Source organism: Pseudorasbora parva, chromosome 8 (genome assembly GCF_024679245.1).
Source record: "Pseudorasbora parva isolate DD20220531a chromosome 8, ASM2467924v1, whole genome shotgun sequence".
NCBI lineage: Eukaryota > Metazoa > Chordata > Actinopteri > Cypriniformes > Gobionidae > Pseudorasbora > Pseudorasbora parva.
In genome coordinates this window covers 5,954,236-5,970,842 of record NC_090179.1, presented here as the reverse complement: position 1 = coordinate 5,970,842, position 16,607 = coordinate 5,954,236, and the positions used below count along the sequence as shown (strand labels likewise).

Here is a 16,607-nt window from a genome sequence, read left to right as displayed (position 1 = left end):
TTTGTGGTGTTAGGAATTGTTTTTCTGCGCATTTTCGCACTAACTCAAACGTGCGTACACCACCTCCTGAGCTGGCGTAGGATTTGAGCGTGCCGTACGCTAACGTCCATATTGATAAATCTCAAAGTCACCGTGGGTTTGGGTGTACGCAAGGTGTACGCTGGAAATTTGGTGTACGCACTTTTGATAAATGAGGGCCAATGTCTCTAATCATCAGGCAGACTCATCTTAGAAAGGAAAAAAAGTCTTACCTGATAGACTGAGACAAACGGCTGAAGATGCAATCCTGTTCGTGACGCCAAAATGTAGACCTAGACTTTTGTCTCTTTTCCCCCGTTGTTTAATGCACGGGACCAGACACCAGTTGTTTGTTCAAGAGATCTCTTTTATTTAATATGTTAGTCAGACATAGGAGAGAACGTTTCTGGAGTGATGTTATACGCAGCTTCTCTGTCGTACTCCAACGTCCATTCTCTGCTCTTCATACAAAGGGCTTGTGGTTTTGTACACCCCAAAGAACATATGGTTTCCATTAAATGGAATGTATAGCGAATTGTTAAGTCAACATATGCACTGAAACTTACACACACACATCCTGTCCATAACTCCCCTGTGTACATGCACCCGGCCCCCACTCTCACACATGGAACCGAACACACATGTGCATACAGTGTCTAGCTCTCTCATGTCTTCTCTAACATACATATATTCAAGCATTCAATGGTTATAAATGATTATTAAAAAAATAATAATAATACAAAATGATAACTGATTATGAATACTAATACAAAGTAATATTGACTAGTAAAATTTGGTCTACACACTTTCTGCGGTTCTATGCTATTTGTTTTTTCTTTCACTAAGTGAAGCAGCACTTCATAGTTTACAAGTAAACCATAGTAAATATTTGGCTACAGGACTTTGAAATATCAGAATTTAAGCTTCTAGGACTGATGTTGAATCTTCCAAAAGTTTTGGCTTGGGGTCCTTCACATGTAGCAGCAGTTCCACCGCACCAAGAACACAGGGCTGCCCACGGATGTGCCTGATTTTAATCTGCACTACTAAACACAGATATCAGCTGCTGTAGATATATTAAAAATGACAAATATCGGCCCAATATATCGTCAACCTCTAGTTGTTTTTAATTAGTTTATTTTGAATTCCTAATATTCAGCTTTGGTTCATTTTTTTAATCATGCTTATCATTTGTAAAGTTATATCTCAAAATAATCAAAGTTTGTGACACAGTGAAACACCACTGAGTTACAGACATTACAGCAAAAGTGTTACAACACTGTGTTTTTGATGGAAGATGAATCCGTTTATATGAATATGGTTCCTCTCGTAAAGAATGATCCCAGTAATCTAAAGGATTAAACTGAATCTGTTCTCTGTTCCAGTTCAGTCCAGCAGAAGAGCTCAAACCCAGAGTCCAGCTGTGTGTCTATGAAGAGTGACGGGTCTATGGAGCAGCCACTGAAGTTTAAGAGTGGAGACAAACGGCCTGATCTCAGGTATATCATCTCTATAAAAGTTATGCTTATAGCATTTTATCTTGATCTTAATATTTGATTTGATGTTGTTATTAACATACAGCCGTGTAATGAGTTCAGATCCTGTAAGTTTCAGTCTATTAATGATGATCATTGTGCTCTTGTGTAAAGCTCTATGTATTTTATTGTTAATACATTCACACACTGTAAAAGCTTTTGGTCTGTTACTCAGTTAATGACACAATTACATCAATATCAGTGTGTCTGATTCTTTACCCTCTTCATTCTGATTTAAGGGCAAATCTTCAATCCAGACCAGTTAAAAACAAAACTGTGTTCATGCCTGAGATTCAACCACAAGACTTTAATGAGAGCATGTGTCCTGGTTTCAGGTAAAATGTGGGACTTTTATTGTGGTTTAATTTTAGGAGCTGCAATGACATCACACATCACTCAAACACATGATTAATGATTGAAACATTTCAGAAACCGTATGATGTTCTGTGTCCCATAATACAGTGAACACATCATCCATTTTGTGATCTATGGCTTTTTACTTCTCTAACTTGTGTAATAATGTGGTATTTTAATCTTACAGCCGTGACTCTAAACCTGCTGAAGTCCTCGACACATTGAGATCAAATCTGAGGAAGAAGTTTGAGTGTTTGTGTGAGGGAATATCAAAGCAGGGAAACCCAACGCTCCTGAATGAGATCTACACAGAGCTCTACATCACAGAGAGTGAAAGTGGAGAGATCAATAATGAGCATGAGGTGAGACAGATTGAGACACGGTCCAGGAGAGCAGAAACAGAGGACACAGCGATCAAATGCAGTGACATCTTTAGACCTTTACCTGGACAAGACAAACCCATCAGAACTGTGCTGACAAAGGGAGTCGCTGGCATTGGAAAAACAGTCTCTGTGCAGAAGTTCATCCTGGACTGGGCTGAAGGGAAACAGAATCAGGACGTCCAGCTCATATTTCCACTTCCTTTCAGAGAGCTCAACTTGATGAAGGACAAAACACTCAGTCTTTCAGATCTTCTTCATGTCTTTTTCCCTGAAACCAAAGAAATGGAAATATCCAGTGATCAGTATAAAGTGTTGTTCATCTTTGATGGTCTGGATGAGTGTCGTCTGTCTCTGGATTTTCAGAGAGATGTGAGGTTGTGTGATGTGACTGAATCAGCCTCAGTGGACGAGCTGCTGACGAACCTCATTGCGGGGAATCTGCTTCCCTCGGCTCTCATCTGGATCACCTCCAGACCCGCAGCAGCTGATCTCGTCCCCTCTGAGTGTGTCCATCGAGTGACAGAGGTACGAGGCTTCAGTGACCCACAGAAGGAGGAATACTTCAGGAAGAGAATCAGTCATCAGAGTCTGGCCAACAGGATCATCTCACACCTGAAGTCATCAAGGAGTCTCTTTATTATGTGTCACATCCCAGTTTTCTGCTGGATCTCAGCCACTGTTCTGGAGAAGATGATGAGTAGAGCAGAGACTGGAGAGATTCCCAAGACTCTCACTCAAATGTACACACACTTCCTGATCCTTCAGACAAACATCAAACAGGAGAAGGACTATGAGAAGAGAGTGAAAGATGAAGACATGATTGTCAAACTGGGGAAACTGGCGTATCAGCAGCTTGTGAAAGGAAACCTGATCTTCTATGAGGAAGACCTGAGAGAGTGTGGCATTGATGTGACAGAAGCATCAGTGTACTCAGGATTGTGCACTCAGATCTTCAGAGAGGAGTTGGGCTTGTATCAGGGGAAAGTCTTCTGCTTTGTTCATCTGAGCCTTCAGGAACATCTAGCGGCTCTATATGTGCATCTCTCCTTTATAAACAAGAACATCAATGTGTTTGACCAGATTACCAAACCAACTAATGGAGCGACAGCTTCACTATCTGATCTCCATCAGAGAGCTGTGGATGAGGCTTTAGGCAGTAAAAATGGCCATCTGGACCTTTTCCTTCGTTTCCTTCTGGGTCTGTCAGTGGAGTCTAATCAGAGTCTCTTACAAGAACTAAAGACACAGACAGGAAACAGCTCTCACAACAATAAGAAAACAGTCGACTATATTAAAGAAAAGATCAGTGAGAATCCCTCTCCAGATAAATACATCAATCTGTTTCACTGTCTGAATGAACTGGGTGATCTTTCACTGGTGAACGAAGCTCAACCTCATATGAGCGGTGGAGGATTACGTGCTGTGAAACTCTCCTCATCTCAGTGGTCAGCTTTAGTTTTTGTGTTGTTGTCCTCAGAGAAGACGATGAAGGAGTTTAACCTGATAAGCTTAATTGGAGGTGAATATGATCAGTAAGTAACACTGAGTTCAATCCTTACAGTCTAAAACATTATGAACAAAGAGAAACACAGAGATCAGAGGTGTTTAAATCACGGGGCACAGATTGATTTCTGGGATATTGTTGATAATTTGCGGGTGTTTCTCAAACGGAGGCTGTGTCCTAGTAAGGCTGCAGATCTCGACGGCCACGTCATCAAGCGCCTCTGAAGGCCGTCTCAGTTTGAAGGATCCTTCGTTTCGCATCTTTAATTCAGCTCAATCACCCACAATCCTTTGCACACATTCACATTCATGAAAAAGACCTGCTGGGGAACGAGTCGGCACTGAGCTTATCTGAGTTCATTATGAAATGTAAGACACAAATAATGTTTCCAGAGATGAAGGCACGTTATCTTTTAGTTTTGGTGTAAATGAATCACTCGACACTAAACTGCCAATAATGTGAGCCACTGGAGACACAGACGGCTCTCATTCACTGTATTGCATTCATAGAAAAGCCAGTAAATATAAAGATTTTTAATAGTCAGCTTTATTTATATAGTGTTTTTACAATGACGATTGTTTCACAGCAGCTTCAGTGTTAAACAGGAAAATATTGCAACAACATTTGATTCGTCTGTACAGTCGCTCTGGGGAAAACGGTGATGTTATCTAGGTCTGTCACGATAACACATTTTGCTGAACGATAAATTTGCCAAGAAATTATTGCAATAAACGAAAATATTTTTGTTCTGAGAATTTTCATCCAAAATAATGATAATGGTATAATAATGCAGGTACACCTTTTCAAATATCACTAAACTTTTATTTCTAAAGACTATTTAACACTGAAAGCAGAAATCATTTTAAATATCCACAATAAATGAACAAAACAACCGAAAACATTAAAGGTGCCCTAGAATGAAAAATGTAATTAACCTTGCCATAGATAAATAGCAAGAGTTCAGTACATGGACATCACATACAGTGAGTCTCAAACATCATTGCCTCCTCCTTCATACGTAAATCTTGTTTGTGAAAAACACCACGGAAAAACAGGCTACAACATCCTAGGCCAGATTCGCCTGGAACTCGAGCTTCTTCGGTTGCGGAAAAACTATTGATCTGAGTCAGTGTCAATCACAGTGATCACCATAGCAACGGACGGGACGATAAACTCTGATGTGATGATCGATCTGAGCACTAAGTGTTGTAGTGTAAATGCAGACTAATAGACCGGACACAGAAACACTGACCAGAGGAAGAAACAACAGATCTGTGTCCGATATAAACCAGTTTAATTAAAACTAGATCTGACGGTATTTCTGGTTTAGTAAAGTATTTATTGTATTATTTACCTCTGATATTAATTATTATTATTATTATTATTATTTGTATTATTATTGTTATCATTAATAATTAACTTATTTTTTATCTTTATGTTCAAACAGTGGCACAGAAAACACAGCAGATGAAATTCTTCAGAAGCTGCTGCCTGTGGTTACAGCAACTAGATCAGCTGAGTAAGTAACACTGAGAACAATCATCACTGTGTGTGTGTGTGTGTGTGTGTGTGTGTGTGTGTGTGTGTGTGTGTGTGCAGCCTGTGGTTACAGCAACTAGATCAGCTGAGTAAGTGACACTGAGAACAATCATCACTGTGTGTGTGCGCGTGTGTGTGTGTGTGTGTGTGTGTGTGTGTGTGTGTGTGTGTGTGTGTGTGTGTGTGTGTGCTGCCTGTGGTTACAGCAACTAGATCAGCTGAGTAAGTAACACTGAGAACAATCATCACTGTGTGTGTGTGTGTGTGTGTGCGTGTGTGCTGCCTGTGGTTACAGCAACTAGATCAGCGGAGTAAGTAACACTGAGAACAATCATCACTGTGTGTGCGCGTGTGTGTGTGTGTGTGCGTGCTGCCTGTGGTTACAGCAACTAGATCAGCTGAGTAAGTAACACTGAGAACAATCATCACTGTGTGTGTGTGTGTGTGTGTGTGTGTGTGTGGTTACAGCAACTAGATCAGCGGAGTAAGTAACACTGAGAACAATCATCACTGTGTGTGCGCGTGTGTGTGTGTGCGTGTGTGCTGCCTGTGGTTACAGCAACTAGATCAGCTGAGTAAGTAACACTGAGAACAATCATCACTGTGTGTGTGTGTGTGTGTGTGTGTGTGTGTGTGGTTACAGCAACTAGATCAGCTGAGTAAGTAACACTGAGAACAATCATCACTGTGTGTGCGCGTGTGTGTGTGTGTGTGTGTGCGTGCTGCCTGTGGTTACAGCAACTAGATCAGCTGAGTAAGTAACACTGAGAACAATCATCACTGTGTGTGTGTGTGTGTGTGTGTGCTGTCTATGGTTACAGCAACTAGATCAGCTGAGTAAGTAACACTGAGAACAATCATCACTGTGTGTGTGTGTGTGTGTGTGTGTGCTGCCTGTGGTTACAGCAACTAGATCAGCTGAATTAAGCCCCGTTTCCACCACAGGAACTTTACCCAGGAACTTTGGGTGGAACTTCGTGTGTTTAGACCGCAGGAACCAGGGTATAAATGAAGTTCCGGGTAAATATTTCCCCCTCCAAACGGCCCTGCTCGCGAGGTAGTACTTTTTCAAAGTTCAGGAACTTTCGAGGGCGGGACTTGGGCGCTGAACATGCTGATTGGTTGAGCTCACGCAGCATTTTTTTTCAACTCGGCATTTTTAAAAGTCTTTTGCGAGGTTCGGTCTACGTTCAGTAATAATTAGTCTTACACGCCGCGCTCATGTTGACAAGAGAGGAAAGCTCATTTTTCTGAGGGGTAAACTTTTTATTTCGTAAGTTATGAAGATAATGTTGGAGTAATGACACAGCGTATATTGCCCCAGGCAGTTTTTACTTTAACTGCGCCTGACAGAAGATTTTTTTTTTCTGAGATGATTATTTAAACAAACAAATAGCTTATAATATAATACTGTATTAGTCCTGGTGGCCGTTAAGAGTTGCTATGGCTACAGTAAACACACTCCAGCTGCTGGAGAAAACAGCGGCGACATTTTTGATGCGGCAGACAAACTGCTTATGTGACAAAATGATTGCGATTGAAAGTCATTACATGTAAACACCAGATCGGTTTAGATAACGTCTCATGTAAACAGTCCACTAAATCTTTCAATCGGTACACACAAAAATGATTACTGTCCGGGCTGTCATTTTTGAAAAAATCTAATTCGAACGGAATTAAAATATCAAGCTATTCATTTGTTGTAAAGTGTAATAATCATCTCAGAAAAAATGAATTCTAATGTCAGGCGCAGTTGAAGTAGTTAATGATTGTTTGCTTACATATACTTAGGGACAGTGTCATTATGCCAACATTATCTTCATAACTTCTTATGAAATATAAAGTTTATCCCTCAGAAAAATGTGTTTTCCTCTCTTGTCATGCTTGGTGCATGAGCGCGACGTGTGAGAAAAGTTCCTGCAGAAAAGTTCCTGGTACAAATTGTTCCGGGTAATTTTGGTGGAAACGGGGCTTAACACTGAGAAGAATCATCACTGTGTGTGTGTGTGTGTGCTGCCTGTGGTTACAGCAACTAGATCAGCTGAGTAAGTAACACTGAGAACAATCATCACTGTGTGTGTGTGTGTGTGTAGCTCTACTCTACTGTAATATAGTGTGTGTGTGTGTGTGTGTGTAGCTCTACTGTGCTGTAATATAGTGTGTGTGTGTGTGTGTAGCTCTACTGTGCTCTAATATAGTGTGTGTGTGTGTGTGTGTGTGTGTGTGTGTGTGTGTGTGTAGCTCTACTGTGCTGTAATATAGTGTGTGTGTGTGGCTCTACTGTGCTGTAATATAGTGTGTGTGTGTGTGTGTCTGTGTCTAGCTCTACTGTGCTGTAATATAGTGTGTGTGTGTGTGTGTAGCTCTACTGTGCTGTAATATAGTGTGTGTGTGTCTAGCTCTACTGTGCTGTAATATAGTGTGTGTGTGTGTGTGTGTAGCTCTACTGTGCTCTAATATAGTGTGTGTGTGTGTGTGTGTGTAGCTCTACTGTGCTCTAATATAGTGTGTGTGTGTAGTTCTACTGTACTGTAATATAGTGTGTGTGTGTGTGTGTGTGTGTGTGTAGCTCTACTGTGCTCTAATATAGTGTGTGTGTGTGTGTGTGTGTGTGTGGCTCTACTGTGCTGTAATATGGTGTACGTGTTTGTGTGTGTGTGTGTGTAGCTCTACTGTGCTGTAATATGGTGTGTGTGTGTGTGTGTGTGTGTGTGTGGCTCTACTGTGCTGTAATAAGGTGTACGTGTTTGTGTGTGTGTGTGTGTGTAGCTCTACTGTGCTGTAATATGGTGTGTGTGTGTGTGTGTGTGTGTGTGTGTGTGTAGCTCAACTGTGCTGTAATATGGTGTGTGTGTGTGTGTGTACCTCTACAGTGCTGCAATATGGTGTGTGTGTGTGTGTGTGTGTGTGTGTGTGTGTGCGTATGTGTAGCTCTACTGTGCTGTAATATAGTGTGTGTGTGTGTGTGTGTGTGTGTGTGTGTGTGTGTGTGCGTGTAGCTCTACTGTGCTCTAATATAGTGTGTGTGTAGCTCTACTGTGCTCTAATATAGTGTGTTTGTGTGTGTGTAGTTCTACCCTGCTCTAATATAGTGTGTGTGTGTGTGTGTGTGTGTAGTTCTACTGTGCTGTAATATAGTGTGTGTGTGTGTGTGTAGCTCTTCTGGTCTAATATAGTGTGTGTGTGTGTGTGTGTGTGTGTGTGTGTGTGTGTGTGTGTGTGTGTAGCTCTAATATAGTGTGTGTGTGTGTGTGTGTGTGTGTGTGTGTGTTTGTGTTGCTCTACTGTGCTGTAATATTGTGTGTGTGTGTGTGGCTCTATTGTGCTCTAATACAGGGAGTGCAGAATTATTAGGCAAGTTGTATTTTTGAGGATTCATTTAATTATTGAACAACAACCATGTTCTCAATGAACAAAAAAAACTCATTAATATCAAAGCTGAATATTTTTGGAAGTTTTAGTTTTTAGTTTTAGCTATTTTAGGGGGATATATGTGTGTGCAGGTGACTATTACTGTGCATAATTATTAGGCAACTTAACAAAAAACAAATTTACACCCATTTCAATTATTTATTTTTACCAGTGAAACCAATATAACATCTCAACATTCACAAATATACATTTCTGACATTCAAAAACCAAACAAAAACAAATCAGTGACCAATATAGCCACCTTTCTTTGCAAGGACACTCAAAAGCCTGCCATCCGTGGATTCTGTCAGTGTTTTGATCTGTTCACCGTCAACATTGCGTGCAGCAGCAACCACAGCCTCCCAGACACTGTTCAGAGAGGTGTACTGTTTTCCCTCCTTGTAAATCGCACATTTGATGATGGACCACAGGTTCTCAATGGGGTTCAGATCAGGTGAACAAGGAGGCCATATCATTAGATTTTCTTCTTTTATACCCTTTCTTGCCAGCCACGCTGTGGAGTACTTGGACGCGTGTGATGGAGCATTGTCCTGCATGAAAATCATGTTTTTCTTGAAGGATGCAGACTTCTTCCTGTACCACTGCTTGAAGAAGGTGTCTTCCAGAAACTGGCAGTAGGACTGGGAGTTGAGCTTGACTCCATCCTCAACCCGAAAAGGCCCCACAAGCTCATCTTTGATGATACCAGCCCAAACCAGTACTCCACCTCCACCTTGCTGGCGTCTGAGTCGGACTGGAGCTCTCTGCCCTTTACCAATCCAGCCACGGGCCTATCCATCTGGCCCATCAAGACTCACTCTCATTTCATCAGTCCATAAAACCTTAGAAAAATCAGTCTTGAGATATTTCTTGGCCCAGTCTTGACGTTTCAGCTTGTGTGTCTTGTTCAGTGGTGGTCGACTTTCTGCCTTTCTTACCTTGGCCATGTCTCTGAGTATTGCACACCTTGTGCTTTTGGGCACTCCAGTGATGTTGCAGCTCTGAAATATGGCCAAACTGGTGGCAAGTGGCATCTTGGCAGCTGCACGCTTGACTTTTCTCAGGTCACGGGCAGTTATTTTGCGCCTTGGTTTTTCCACACACTTCTTGCGACCCTGTTGACTATTTTGAATGAAACGCTTGATTGTTCGATGATCACGCTTCAGAAGCTTGGCTATTTTAAGACTGCTGCATCCCTCTGCAATATATCTCACTATTTTTGACTTTTCTGAGCCTGTCAAGTCCTTCTTTTGACCCATTTTGCCAAAGGAAAGGAAGTTGCCTAATAATTATGCACACCTGATATAGGGTGTTGATGTCATTAGACCACACCCCTTCTCATTACAGAGATGCACATCACCTAATATGCTTAATTGGTAGTTGGCTTTCCAGCCTATACAGCTTGGAGTAAGACAACATGCATAACGAGGATGATGTGGTCAAAATACTCATTTGCCTAATAATTCTGCACTCCCTGTATAGTGTGTCTGTGTGTCTGTGTGTCTGTGTGTCTGTGTGTCTGTGTGTCTGTGTGTGTGTGTGTGTGTGTGTGTGTGTGTGTGTATCTCTACTGTGCTCTAATATTGTGTGTGTGTGTGTAGCTCTACTGTGCTCTAATATAGTGTTCCTTGTTTGGCAATACTTGTGAGGACACAAATGTTCTCCCTTATATAGTAAAACATGAAAACAACTCGCTAGTTAAAAAGGCTTATAAATCAGACAAAACATGTTTTTATTTAAATCTGTTGATCTGCAGATGTTTCTGGGATAGGTAGGTTTAGGGATAGGGGTTGGGTTGGGGGATAGAAAATATCATTGACCTGATATAAAATCAATGGAAGTCTATGTAATGACCTCACTAATATAATGAAACAAACCTGTGTGTGTGTGTGTGTGTGTGTGTGGCTCTACTGTGCTGTAATATAGTGTGTGTGTGTGTAGCTCTACTGTGCTGTAATATAGTGTGTGTGTGTGTGTGTGTGTGTGTGTGTGTGTGTGTGTGTGTGTGTGTGTGTGTGTGTGTGTGTGTGTGTGTGTGTGTGTGTAGCTCTACTGTGCTGTAATATAGTGTGTGTGTGTGTGTGTGTGTAGCTCTACTGTGCTGTAAAATAGTGTGTGTGTGTGTGTGTGTGTAGCTCTACTGTGCTGTAATATATAGTGTGTGTGTGTGTGTGTGTGTGTGTGTGTGTGTGTGTGTGTGTGTGTGTGTGTGTGTGTGTAGCTCTACTGTGCTGTAATATAGTGTGTGTGTCTGTAGCTCTACTGTGCTGTAATATAGTGTGTGTGTGTGTGTGTGTGTGTGTGTGTGTAGCTCTACTGTGCTGTAATATAGTGTGTGTGTGTGTGTGTGTGTGTAGCTCTACTGTGCTGTAAAATAGTGTGTGTGTGTGTGTGTGTGTGTGTGTGTGTGTGTGTGTGTGTGTGTAGCTCTACTGTGCTGTAATATAGTGTGTGTGTGTGTGTGTGTGTATGTGTGTGTAGCTCTACTGTGCTGTAATTTAGTGTGTGTGTGTGTGTAGCTCTACTGTGCTGTAATTTAGTGTGTGTGTGTGTGTGTAGCTCTACTGTGCTGTAATTTAGTGTGTGTGTGTAGCTCTACTGTGCTGAAATAGTGTGTCTGTAGCTCTACTGTGTTGTAATATAGTGTGTGTGTGTGTGTGTGTGTGTAGCTCTACAGTGCTGTAAAATAGTGTGTGTGTGTGTGTGTGTGTGTATCTCTACAGTGCTGTAAAATAGTGTGTGTGTGTGTAGTTCTACTGTGCTGTAATATAGTGTGTGTGTGTGTGTGTGTGTGTGTAGCTCTACAGTGTTTTAAAATAGTGTGTGTGTGTGTGTGTGTGTGTGTGTGTGTGTGTGTGTGTGTGTGTGTGTGTGTGTGTGGGGCTCTACTGTGCTGTAATATTGTGTGTGTGAGTGTAGCTCTACTGTGCTGTAATTTAGTGTGTGTGTGTGTGTGTGTGTGTGTGTGTGTAGCTCTACTGTGCTGTAAAATAGTGTGTGTGTGTGTGTGTGTGTAGCTCTACTGTGCTTTAATATAGTGTGTGTGTGTAGCTCTACTGTGCTGAAATATAGTGTGTGTGTGTAGCTCTACTCTGTTGTAATATAGTGTGTATGTGTGTGTGTGTGTGTGTAGCTCTACAGTGCTGTAAAATAGTGTGTGTGTGTGTGTGTGTGTGTGTGTGTGTGTGTGTGTGTGTGTGTGTGTGTGTGTGTGTAGCTCTACAGTTTTTTAAAATAGTGTGTGTGTGTGTAGCTCTACTGTGCTGTAATATTGTGTGTGTGTGTGCAGCTCTACTGTGCTGTAATTTAGTGTGTGTGTGTGTAGCTCTACTGTGCTGTAATATAGTGTGTGTGTGTGTGTGTGTGTGTAGGGGGGGGGCTCTACTGTGCTGTAATATGGGGTGTGTGTGTGTGTAGCTCCACTGTGCTGTAATATAGTGTGTGTGTGTGTGGCTCTACTGTGCTGTAATATGGGGTGTGTGTGTGTGTAGCTCTACTGTGCTGTAATATAGTGTGTGTGTGTAGCTCTACTGTTTTGTATTACACTATAAATGTGGTTTATGAGGACATGTCAAATAAAAATAAAAACCATTACGCCTATGGAGAGTCCTTGTAAACCACATAGACCAACGTGTGTGTGTGTAGCTCTACTGTGCTGTAATATGGTGTGTGTGTAGCTCTACTGTGCTGTAATATGCTGTGTGTGTGTGTGTGTGTGTGTGTGTAGCTCTACTGTGCTGTAATGTGGTGTGTGTGTGTGTGTAGCTCAACTGTGCTGTAATATGGTGTGTGTGTACCTCTACAGTGCTGTAATATGGTGTGTGTGTGTGTGTGTGTGTGTGTGTGTGTGTGTGTGTGTGTGTGTGTGTGTGTGTGTGTGTGTGTGTGTGTGGCTCTACTGTGCTGTAACGGTGTGTGTGTGTGTGTGTGTGTGTAGCTCTACAGTGCTGTAATATGGTGTGTGTGTGTGTGTAGCTCCACTGTGCTGTAATATTGTGTGTGTGTGTGTGTGTGTGTGTGTTCCCTTTACTGTGCTGTAATATGGCGTGTGTGTGTGTATGTGTGGCTCTACTGTGCTGTAATATGGTGTGTGTGTAGCTCTACTGTGCTGTAATATAGTGTGTGTGTATGTGTGTGTAGCTCTACTGTGCTGTAATATAGTGTGTGTGTGTGTGTGGCTCTACTGTACTGTAATATAGTGTGTGTGTGTGTGTGTAGCTCTACTGTGCTCTAATATAGTGTGTGTGTGTGTGTGTGTGTGTGTGTGTGTGTGTGTGTGTGTGTGTAGCTCTGCTGTGCTCTAATATAGTGTGTGTTTCATAACACCCACAAAGATTCGACTGTGAGATTGGTGGTCGAATCCGGCTCTGCATATCGATGCGACGTATCTTCAACTATTCGGGGTCACCCCTACTATTAACCAGTTAACCCGCACCCGTTCCTCGACGGGAAGGGGGACGCAAGTGGGTGTGTCTCTACTTTTAATTACTTTTGTTTTATACAAACTATTCAATTGACTATCACAAACTATGCATCACTTAAAGCTAAAACCCTCAAGAGTCATGTTCTAAACTCGTTTTTGCAATAAATACACGAGATCTACATTGGGCAAAGGATTCACCGCTTATGCTTGGTGTAACGTTAGGGATAGTTTCACTTTCAGAATCACCATCATCTGATATTCCCCTTAAAGGGGGGGGGGTGAAATGCTGTTTCATGCATACTGATCTTTTTACACTGTTAAAGACTTGGAATCCCATACTAAACATAGACAAAGTTTCAAAAGTTAAGGTGGACGTTTGATGGGAGTATTTCTTTGTCAAAAATACTACTTCCGGTTAGTCATAAGTTTCGGCAAGTTTTTTGAGATCATGCGTCCCCTTTGACGTTAATGGGGGCGGAATTTCCTTGTATGGGCCTTACGGACAATTCTACCGGAAGAGCGTGAGAGAGAGAGAGAGAGAGGGAGAGAGCGAAAGTAACAGGCTACGCCCATCAAAGCGCTGGCTTGTAGGCTGCCAGGTGATGTGCACATAACAATGTCACCAAAAAAGTGCGTTTTTGGTTGCCAGACCAAGACAGTCCTGCACAGATTCGCCAAAAACCCCGCGTTAAGGCAACAGTGGATGTAATTTGCTTTTCCGGATCAGCAACTGAGTTGCGCGAATGTTTATATCTGTTCGCTGCATTTCGGTGCCGACTGTTTCATAAACAAGGCCCAGCTCGACGCCGAATTTTCCGATCGCCTAATGCTGAAGGATGGAGCAGTCCCAACGTTAGAAGGGTGAGTGAGACTGCTTCAAATGTCTGTGTTTTTTTTAGTCCGCTTACTGTCTACACAAACCACGCGTAAACACACAAACACACGTGCACAACTGGACTTCCTAACTTGTACACCTTCAAAGACAAAAATACGACGATATAATTCAAGTATAAATATGTAAATAACACAAGTCGCTCAGCATATTATATAGTTAGTGTATAACTTGTACCACATAGAGACGTCCTGCTCTAGTCGTTTTTGCTGCTGCTCCTGTTCAACTGCAGCCTCTGGGTCTGATTCCGGATCATAGATGTATGGCTGTATCTGATTAAAAGCCATATTTTTATTTTGAATAAAGTTTTTTTCCGCTGTTAGGGATGACGCTCGACTCAACACACAGCGCGCTGCTGCACACGTCATTATTTAGCTCCGCTCACACGACACGCCCCCACCCGCTCGGCTTTTTTCGGAAAGACTCGGAACAGCGCATCTTTCTTATATAATTATTAAAAAAATAAAGACTTTTCGGAGATATGCAGGATGCAATGCTACTCTATAGGTACTCAAGATTGACATGACACTGACTGAAACTGAGTGTTTCACCCCCCCTTTAAGAATCAGGGTCCGCGAATAGAAGACCCAACACTTCATTGCGGGTAAGCTTTATTGATGCTATTATTAAATAATAGTAATAATAATCTAATGCAAATACTCGCTGACATTGACAATGCTCTGATAAAACGTCTGACTCGCACACCAGCTCCGCTTTTGTTCGCACTGATTCAATGCGCTCTTGCTCGAAGATTTTGTATAGAATCAGGATGTTTTTTGAGTCGGGATGAAGCATGACATCTCTGCCATCTAGTGGAAGGGAGGTCGAATTAAATATGACACCCTATTTGACAAAATCTGCCATTTTATTCAGTGCTGCATCTTGTCGAGTAAACTCGACCGTGCCGCCTAGAGGGTTAAACACATAAACCTTAAACTGTAGTTTAAAGCTAATGCTTATATTTATGGGGAGTTGACTCACCTGTCATTTATTTACTGTATGTTCTTCATTTAAAAACATTACACTTTGTACATTTTAGCCTGTTGTTAATATGCTGTATGTAGTTATAAATAAAATTAATGTTAAACCTCTTAACCGTCACGAGGACGGTGACGCACTGAAGCTCTCTTTGCTTAAATTAGCTCAAAATTACTATCAGATGTAAGTAATTACCTTGACAAACTATACATCATTAAAAAGATCTAAGACTAAAGTTTATTTTTTTTACCTCTGTTTTATTCTGAAAGTTTTATAGTGACCGTAATGTGTTAATATGTGCCAGGAGTTATGAATATGATCATGGGCGTCGCTACCTTTTGATTGTAATATGCGCGTCATTTGCTCCCATTCATAAAAAACTCCTCTGTGGTCGTCATGAAGACACTCGACAAAACAACTTCCCTCAGGGCTTTTACTTCAAATGTGTGCAGATGTGGAGAAATATTGATAGATTCTCACGTTTGAGTCAAATTTCTATACAGAGAAGTGTAGTATTCTTATGTTTGTCACAAACCAATCACATGTCAGCAGCAACGCATGCTGTATTCTTATTGGCTATAGCACTTGCCAGTGCAGTTTATGTAAAGTATTAGCCACAGAGAGTAGTAGTGTGTTTGCTGCCAGAGAGTTAACACTCATGTCATGGACGTGAAACAAGTTTAATAAATCCTCATTGCAAACGTGCACCCAGAGCCTCCTTGTACACTTCATCGGTCATAAACACAACATGGTGTCAGAGTGAACGGATTATATGCAAGGATGGAGACCGCTGGAGTTCCTATGCCCATGATGAACTGGGAAGCAACGAATCTGCCTGAAGCATGGCGCAAGTTTCAACAGCACGCAGAGCTGATGTTCAGCGGACCCCTGAAGAAAAAGGGTGAGGATGAGAAATGTAGCTATCTTCTACTATGGGTCGGAGAAAAGGGCCGTGGCATTTTTAATACATGGTCGCTGTCTGCTGACGAAGCAAAGATCCTAAAGTCATATTACGACCGATTCACGGCGTATGTTGAGCCCAAATCGAACGTTATATTTGCACGTTACAAATTCCATGAAAAAGTCCAGGGAGACCGTGAGCCCTTTGAGCAATTTGTGACAGAGCTTCGTCTACTTGTCAAGGACTGTAATTATGCAAACAGTGACGAGATGATCCGCGATCGCATTGTGTTCGGGATACATTCGCCGAAAGTGAGAGAGAAACTTTTAAATGTGGGCTCTGAGCTAACGCTCGAAAAAGCGATAGATGTCGCTAGATCTCATGAGTTGGCACAAGCACAGTTAAAAACCATTTCAAGCAGCATGAGTACTTCACGTGAACATGCAGTGCACGCAATCACCCGCCACACATCACAGGGCGCGGTTCCAAAACAACGTAATGCTAAATACACAAAGAGTGAAAACCGGCAAACTAGAAATTCTACCCCAGTGCACACCAAAGGATGCGGCTATTGTGGAAACAAACCTCACGCCAATCGATCTCACTGTCCTGCAAAAGGAAAAGTGTGTAAAATATGTGGTAAATTAAACCATTTTGCCAAAGTCTGTC

At 41.8% G+C, this 16,607-nt stretch overlaps 1 protein-coding gene across 2 annotated transcripts in view; it reads left to right on the top strand.

The window, feature by feature from the left end:
* Positions 1 to 1,828: 1,828 nt before the first annotated feature.
* Positions 1,829 to 16,607, top strand: part of LOC137084064 (NACHT, LRR and PYD domains-containing protein 3-like) — a 52,493-nt gene continuing 37,714 nt past the window's right edge. For both annotated transcript variants that reach the window (XM_067449995.1, XM_067449994.1), the window contains exons 1-3: positions 1,829 to 1,888; positions 2,095 to 3,822; positions 5,242 to 5,313. In XM_067449995.1, the coding sequence (XP_067306096.1) occupies positions 1,836 to 1,888; positions 2,095 to 3,822; positions 5,242 to 5,313 (1,853 nt within the window). In that variant the 5' untranslated portion in view covers positions 1,829 to 1,835. The remainder of the gene's footprint in view (positions 1,889 to 2,094; positions 3,823 to 5,241; positions 5,314 to 16,607) is intronic.